The sequence below is a fragment of the Chaetodon auriga genome, chromosome 10 (genome assembly GCF_051107435.1).
Source record: "Chaetodon auriga isolate fChaAug3 chromosome 10, fChaAug3.hap1, whole genome shotgun sequence".
NCBI lineage: Eukaryota > Metazoa > Chordata > Actinopteri > Chaetodontiformes > Chaetodontidae > Chaetodon > Chaetodon auriga.
In genome coordinates, this window is record NC_135083.1 from 555,001 (window position 1) to 562,362 (window position 7,362).

Consider the following 7,362-nt stretch of genomic DNA (forward strand, 5'->3'; position numbering starts at 1 on the left):
ACACACACACACACACACACACACACACACAAAAACAGTTTCTTCTTTGTATGAACATAATGAAGCAACCTGAACTGACTGTGGTGAGAGACACAGATGATAACAGAGTGTGTGTGTGTGTGTGTGTGTGTGTGTGTGTGTGTGTGTGTGTGTGTGTGTGTCACCTGGTGGCCACCTGGTGGCTGTACAGTCTCTCCTCCTCCTCACTGAACAATCTGGCCAGACCGAAGTCTGCGATCTTCAGATGACCTGAAGAGCTGATGAGGAGGTTTGCTGGCTTCAGGTCCTACACACACACGCGCACACACACACATGCGCACACACGTCAGAGCTTTTATTCTGAAGGGCTACAGGAACAGAAAGTGTTTGAAATCATTCCCTGTGTCACTATTTTTACTGTCCTCCACGCTGACTGTGTGAATGTTTTAAGGTCCACATGCAGCCTCAGACATTCACACGTGACATGTCCGCTCATCCCTAAAATAATCCCACAATGCACTGCATCACATTTGAAATGGGACATAAAGTTTGTCGACAATGATGAAGATGAAATGAGAGTGAAGGTCGCTGGGCGCGGGACGCAGACGGACACTCACCCGGTGCATGATGTTGTTGTGATGCAGGAAGGCCACGCCCTTCAGCAGCATCATCATGTAACCTTTGACCTGAGCCGGGGTCAGAGGTCGCTGGGAGTTCCTGATGACCTCAGAGAGGTCAGAGAGCATGAAGTCAAACACCAGGACGAAGCCAGTACCATGAGGAAAGACGTCCTTCAGCTTCACTACCTGAGGAGGAGGAGGAGGAGGAGGAGTGTGAAGCTGACCTCTGACATCTGACCCTAAACATGGCATCCTCTCACACTCACATGCTGGTTGTCCTCGATCTCCTGCAGGGCCTTGATCTCCCTCAGAGCCTGGTTGGGGATGCCGTCCTCCAGCCTCCTCAGAGCCACCTTCTTCAGAGCCACCGTCTCTCCCGTCTGACAGCAACATTCAGTACATCATAATCACTACTCTGATCAATGACAGACCAAACCACGGACACAGGCACAGATCCCTGAACTAAGCACTCAGTGAAGTCCTGGCATTGACCTCTGACCTTCACAATAAAAGCTTTTGACTGTTTTTAAACCATTTTTCTGACACCAGTCTTCCACCTGTGCGTACCTTCAGGCCCACAGTGTTTGACGGTGAGCCAGGAGGACATTCTGGATGTTGTTTGGTGCTCGGACAAAATGAAGTTTGTATTTTTCACTTGCAAACAGAAGCTGCAACTGCTTTCTATCCTCATTGTAAGTGAAGCTGCCGATGAGTTTCTTCATTTTAGATTAATTAAAACTCCCCAAAGTCAAACGTACCATACTCAAATGTTATCTTTGGTCAGACCAACTGCTCTGCCTTTCTGTTGGAAAACTGTCTGAAATGATCAGCTGATTGTAGAAGCAGTCATCATTTTCTGCCATGTGTCATGTTGACTAATCCTTCCAGCCCTGAACACAACTCATGGTCAGCTCGTGCGTGATACCTCGATGTGTTTGGCCTTGAACACGATGCCGTGAGCTCCTTCTCCGATCCGACCCAGAATGCTGTACTGCTCCATGTCTGCACACGGATGCACTGTGTTCTCTCACGGTGAAGGAAGAGTCTGTCTCCACCACACTGGAACTGCGTTAATTCAAATGGAGACAGATGTTGTGAAAATAGATATTTCTCAAACGTAGTTCTGCATGATGGGGGTTCTATCACGAGACATGACGGGGGAGTGCAACTGAATATCGTCAGTAACCATGAAAACGCCTCCGTCGTGAGTACTAGCTTGTTTATGAGATAAGAAAAAAAACAACCCTGTGTCTTTGCTGTCGCTTCCAGTTGACAAACAGGAACCGCTATCAGAGACTGAATTAAAAAACGAACTCCATTAAGAAATTTAGCAGTTTTTTGATGTTGCGTTATTCGGGTCAATAATAATACAGGTACTTACAAACAAGTCAACTCCTTTACAAGTTTAAAGAGTGTGCTTTGATTCGGCGTGTAGGAAACAACGAAAAAAGCTTTTGTCCGGAAACATTAGCTTTTACAAAAGAAAGCGACCCGTGAACTGTGCTAATAGCTAGCTAATCGTTGGCTAACGTTGTCTTGGGATATGTAGATAGATATATGTAGATATATGTAGCCTTGGTAACCTACAAGCTAAGCTAGCTAAGCTAAAACGGGACTTTCAGAGCTGTCTGCCGTAAGCAGCTGCAGACGACGTGTCTCACACAGACTGAAGAGACGCAGACTTACGTCTTTAATGAAATACGATATTCATATAATTGTTCACGCGCAGTTTTAAGTAAACGTTTTCTGTCAAACGAGCTTGCTACGGAGCCGCCAACGTTCCACCACCTTTGTTTATAGTGACGTCATGACAATTGTCCCTCTACAGAAGCAGAGCAGGTAGAAGAGACTCACCTGTCGGCTCGTCAGCTTACACAGAATAGAAACTGTCTTTAATGGTGAAATTATTGAAAGACAGTTTGTCACTTAAGGTCATTTAAAGAGTAAAATATCATTTTACTTTACTTTACTTACTTTCATGAAATCATAATCACAGCTCGTCATCAGTGTGGACAGCTTAAAGTCCCGTGGTTCAGTGCTTTGCAGAGATCTTTAAAGCATCAATAACAGGTGAATATCTAGCGGTTCATAAGTGCAACAAACAAAACGAAAGCAAAAGAACAATATTTACAACTGTTTTTTCTATTGACTCCACTTCTGTAGAATTAGCGTTTCTTGCTTTTATTTTGAAATCAGGAAGTACTTGTTTACAGCGAATCCACATCCGGGGCAGATTAGCGTTTACATGAGGCTGTCGTGTGCTAACCGGACAGTTTGTAGCTCGGTAATGACGTAGAAACGTTAACGTTAACGTCAGACATTCAGCGTGTTACCGCCGCAGTTCATCTTCATCACAAGCGGAAGTTTAAGGAGAAGACAGTGAGGATGACTTCGCCCGTTGACGCTAATGCCAACGTGGCTCAGAAGGTGCTGCAGTATGAAAACTTCATCAACGAAGTTCTGAAGACAGATTTACAGTAAGAGACACAAAACGGCGGAAGGAGCTTCTGCACCTTTTTACTGCATCACATCCGCTTTTCTGTCGCGCGACGTGTCTGTGTGTCGCCGCTGGACTCTGTGCGGTGGTCCAGTGGACTCTGCAGACAGTCCCCATTGGAACTGTTAATCCAGACACTGTTTTTCAGATGTCAGAGATGTTAAAGACATTTGGACGTCAGAGGGAAGACAGAGTAGAAGAAAACTGTCCTGTCTAATAAATGACTTCTTCTTTGTTGCCAGGAGGTGTCCTGGAGAGCCAATCAGAGCTTAGCTTCTTGAGTCAGAGGATGTGTGGATTCCTCCTGCTCCTCCTCTGCTCCTGACAGCTCCTGCCTCCAGGACACTTCCAGGCAAAGATTAGAGTTTGCTGTGAAGTCGCTGTCATTGTCCAGCACTCTGTCAGTTTGTTGTGTGTGTTTCTCAGGAAGGTGTTAGAGAACAGAGACGTGGTCTATGAGAAGATCGCTCAGTACCTGCAGCTGAAGAACACCATCCAGAGTCTGCAGGTACACACACACACACACACACACACACACACACACACACACACACACTCACTAACAGACAGACAGACACACCCAACAGTCGGGTTTCCATCACGTTTTGGGACATTACATAGACTTATATTCATTTCCTGGTATGTGTGTGTGTGTGTGTGTGTGTGTGTGTGTGTGTGTGTGTGTTCCTGCAGGAGTTGGGTTCTCAGCGGCTGAAGACTGAAGTTGATCTCGGCTGTAACTTCTTCGTCCAGGCTGAAGTGTAAGCTGCTGATCATACCGATCAATAACTCTGGTCGACATGATTCATACTGATCAATTACACACTGTATTAGTGACTGTGACAGAGGAGATGATGTCAGCAGGATTACACACTTATCAGTACAGCAGCAGACACACTCGTGCAGCAGCGAGGACTGGAAATAAAGGCCTGTCTCTAACAGAGGCCTGCCCCTCAGGGAGACCCTCTGCTGGGGTTAAAGGCCTCGGCTGCTCCTGAAGGAAACACACCACAGATTTTAATTAGCTGTCGGATTAGAACCAAAACACACCTGTCCAGGTGTTTCCGGAGATGCTAAAAGGAGGACCCAGGATCCACTTTGACCCCGCCCTCTCTTCTTCTTCTCTTTCAGGGAGGACTCGTCCAGGATCTTTGTGGCGGTCGGTTACGGTTTCTTTGTGGAGATGACCCACGACGAAGCTCTGCGATTCATCGACAAGAAGACGAGTCAGCTCACAGCGTCAGTTCATCATCACAGGAAGCACTAATAACCAATAACCATTCTTCTTCTTCTGGGGTTTTCTATCTGCAGGAACTGTCCACCTCCAGCAGAAAAACGGTTCTGCTGCATCTGCACGAGAAGACAAAATAAAGTTTGTTTCAGTAGACTCAGGGGGTGGAGTGGGTGTAGAGTGGGTGGTCCACCAGTCAGAGGGTCGCTGGTTCAATCCCTGCCTACTCCAGTGGGAAGAAACTGAACCCCAGAAGACCAGAAAAGTGCTCTATCACAGGCGTCCATGGACCGTTTGAAATGAAAACCTGACTTTGGAGAATCATTCTCAGAGTTTCAGTTATACATTAGCTCAATGCTAACTGTGTCCATTTGTATGAGTGAGAGATGCTAACTATGCTAACATTGTGTGTTTCAGCTTCACAGAGCAGCTCACCAAAGACTCGGCTAAGATTAAAGCCAACATCCGCATGGTGCTGGAGGTCAGTGTCTTCTTCTGTCGTTGTCTTCGTGAAGCTAGAACAAGCGTCAGAGCTGCAGCTGACAGGAATTTTGATCATTATTGATCAATTAATTCTTCTTCTGTCAATTAAATAATAATCTTGTCTCAATAATAAACGCAGCTTATCCAGCAGCCCGAGGATTTGTGTCGTTATTATCTGCGTCCCGTTTTCAGACAGGGTGTCGGCAGAGGAGACATCTGATTGGCTGCTGTCTTCTTCTTCTCCTCAGGGTCTGCGGGAGCTGCAGGGACTGACCGACGTGCCAGAGAGCACAGGAAGACAAGTTTTCTAGACGAGTCCACACTTTGGACGACCAGAGGACAGTTAAGGAGGGACATTTAAATACTCAGCCTCTGAAGGAACAGAACACAGCTCCGTTCAGCAGAGGAGGAGACGGAAACCTCCTCTGAGCTCCTCAGTGACTTAACTCATTGTTAAGGACTCATTTGAACCCTGGTGGAACTGCAGGACCTGCTGACTGAAGCCTCCTCAGGGGGGCGCCGGAGAGTTTAAGGGGAGGCAAAGATGCAGCAGGAGGTGAAGTGGAGTTAACTCCTCCTCCTCCTCAGATGTGAACATACAGACATGAAACACATTGGTGTCATTCAATGTGACATCACTTCCTGTGTATCTGTGATGATCCAAAACAAGCCTCCAGAAATCCTCTGAGAAACCACAGAAGAAGACTCTGCAGAGCTTCCCTGAGAATCTTCATGTTTGTAAGTTTCTTCAGCATTGAAGTGATCCAGTCTGTACATCCATGAGCACGCTGCTAACAGGAGCTGCTAACAGGAGCAGCTAATGGGAGCAGCTAACCGCTAATTCAGCAGACTGTTAATGGAGATAATTTGACTCCATGTGAACAAATAGAAGCTCAAAAACAGGCTGTAAACTCAACAGTCCTTTTTATGTTGCTGTTAGCATGTTAGCATCAATCAGAGTGCCAAAACATTTTCACCCAGAGGTCAAAAGTCACAGTGAGCTGATAAAGTGTAGTCAAATGTAAAAACTCAGAGATCCCCTTTAAAATGGATGTTGAGACGAGAGGAGGAGGAGCCAGATTGCAGACTGACAGGAACTCATTGTGTCTGCAGTCCATGCTGAGGGGAAAATGACCCACAATTGTGCAGACTGAGCGGTCCTTTAATGACCTCTGTTCTCTGTTCTCCACGTGTTCCACATCACTCTCATCCGTGTGTCTGCAACATGTTTAGCCTAGCTTAGCACAAAGACTGGAAGTGGAGGGAAACTGTTAGCTTAACTGAGCACAAAGAAGAAGTCTGTCTGACTTCATGTTCTCTGTTTATTAAAGAGAGAAATGTCAGACTGTAACTGTACTGACAGGAAGTACCTGTGACCCTTCAAAGTAACGCCACAGCAAGTGACAGCTGTTTCCCGTTAATGTTGTAAATCTTTCTGCAGTGTGGATGTTTTGTCTAACTTGAAAAATAAACACACCATCTGGTTAAAAATATGTGGACGGCCCAGAGCTTCCTGGTTTGGTCCAGACTCCTCATTTGTACTCCATGTTTGTAGTACACTGTGTATTCCAGCATGTGAACTGCAGCGATCAGCAGATGTGATGCATTTCATAACAGTCGGAATAAAAACTGGAGCCTCGGCTGCTCTCACCGAGCCTGCTGCCATGGAAACTGATGCTAAATAGAGGCGGTGGAGTAAAGAGGCCGAGAAATGACTCTTGAAATAGGCTCCCACACACGCGCGCGCACGCACACACACACACACACACACACACACACACACACTCACACACTCATCCTCAGTTTGGGTCTCAGATGAATTTTCCTGAAGGAAACCTGTCGCCAGCTGGACGCTTGCAGCTGATTGGTCCTGCCACCATCAGATGAGCACTGGCGTCTCATTGCTGTGGCACTTTGCTCAGCGGTTCCTCGGCAGTGGCGGCCTCTAAAACTGAAGCTCAAAACTACAAAGTGATGAATAAACTCATCGTAGTTGTAAAGTCGGCCATCTTTGTCTGAGCTTTAGACCTCACATTGTGGTCTTCATGAGCAGACTGAGCTTCTGACTGTCCAAACTTCAGTTTGCTCTAAAATTGAAGAAGAAGAAGAAGAAGAAGAAGAAGAAGAAGAAGAAGAAGAAGAAGAAGAAGAGTCATTGAATGAAGAAATTAGATTTGTTTTACATTAAATTAGAAGAACTTGGATTTTAGAGAAACTGAAGTCTTGAGTGAGACCTCACTTAGGCTCTAGCTGACAGGAAGTCACCAGACAAGCTTTATTTTGAAAGAGCTCTTGGTCGGACGCGTTGCTCAGCGGCTCCTCGGCAGCAGCTGTTGGTTCGATGATGATCCAACAGCAGCCGAGCGTCTGACGTCACCATCCCGCTGCTACATCGCGCCGCGTCAAGTTTCACGACAACGATGCGAAAAATACCGAAATTCCGGCAAAGTGCGACGGTTTTCCTCCAAAATAAAAGCCTATCTCTCATTTTAACAGACATTTTTTTATACGCATGTTAGAAACAACAAAATCAGTGTAGAAACCTTCTTTAT

At 46.1% G+C, this 7,362-nt stretch overlaps 2 protein-coding genes across 5 annotated transcripts in view; one reads left to right on the forward strand and one right to left on the reverse strand.

The window, feature by feature from the left end:
- cdk20 (cyclin dependent kinase 20) overlaps positions 1–1,664 on the reverse strand; it is an 8,269-nt gene extending 6,605 nt beyond the window's left edge. For all 3 annotated transcript variants that reach the window (XM_076741509.1, XM_076741507.1, XM_076741508.1), the window contains exons 1-4: positions 1,525–1,664; positions 866–979; positions 597–785; positions 165–286 (exon numbers count right to left, since the gene is read on the reverse strand). In XM_076741509.1, coding sequence (XP_076597624.1) covers positions 165–286; positions 597–785; positions 866–979; positions 1,525–1,599 — 500 coding nt within the window. In that variant the 5' untranslated portion in view covers positions 1,600–1,664. The remainder of the gene's footprint in view (positions 1–164; positions 287–596; positions 786–865; positions 980–1,524) is intronic.
- On the forward strand, positions 1,477–6,303 carry uxt (ubiquitously-expressed, prefoldin-like chaperone). 2 transcript variants are annotated; one of them, XM_076741516.1, is made up of 6 exons: positions 1,477–1,803; positions 3,523–3,604; positions 3,790–3,857; positions 4,228–4,335; positions 4,745–4,808; positions 5,059–6,303. In XM_076741516.1, exons 1-6 carry the CDS (start codon positions 1,787–1,789, stop codon positions 5,119–5,121), a joined length of 402 nt encoding a protein of 133 aa, XP_076597631.1. In that variant the 5' UTR covers positions 1,477–1,786; the 3' UTR covers positions 5,122–6,303. The 2 variants fall into 2 exon arrangements, with proteins under 2 accessions (XP_076597631.1, XP_076597630.1); XM_076741515.1 differs by lacking the exon at positions 1,477–1,803 and adding an exon at positions 2,794–3,076.
- Positions 6,304–7,362: the final 1,059 nt, after the last annotated feature.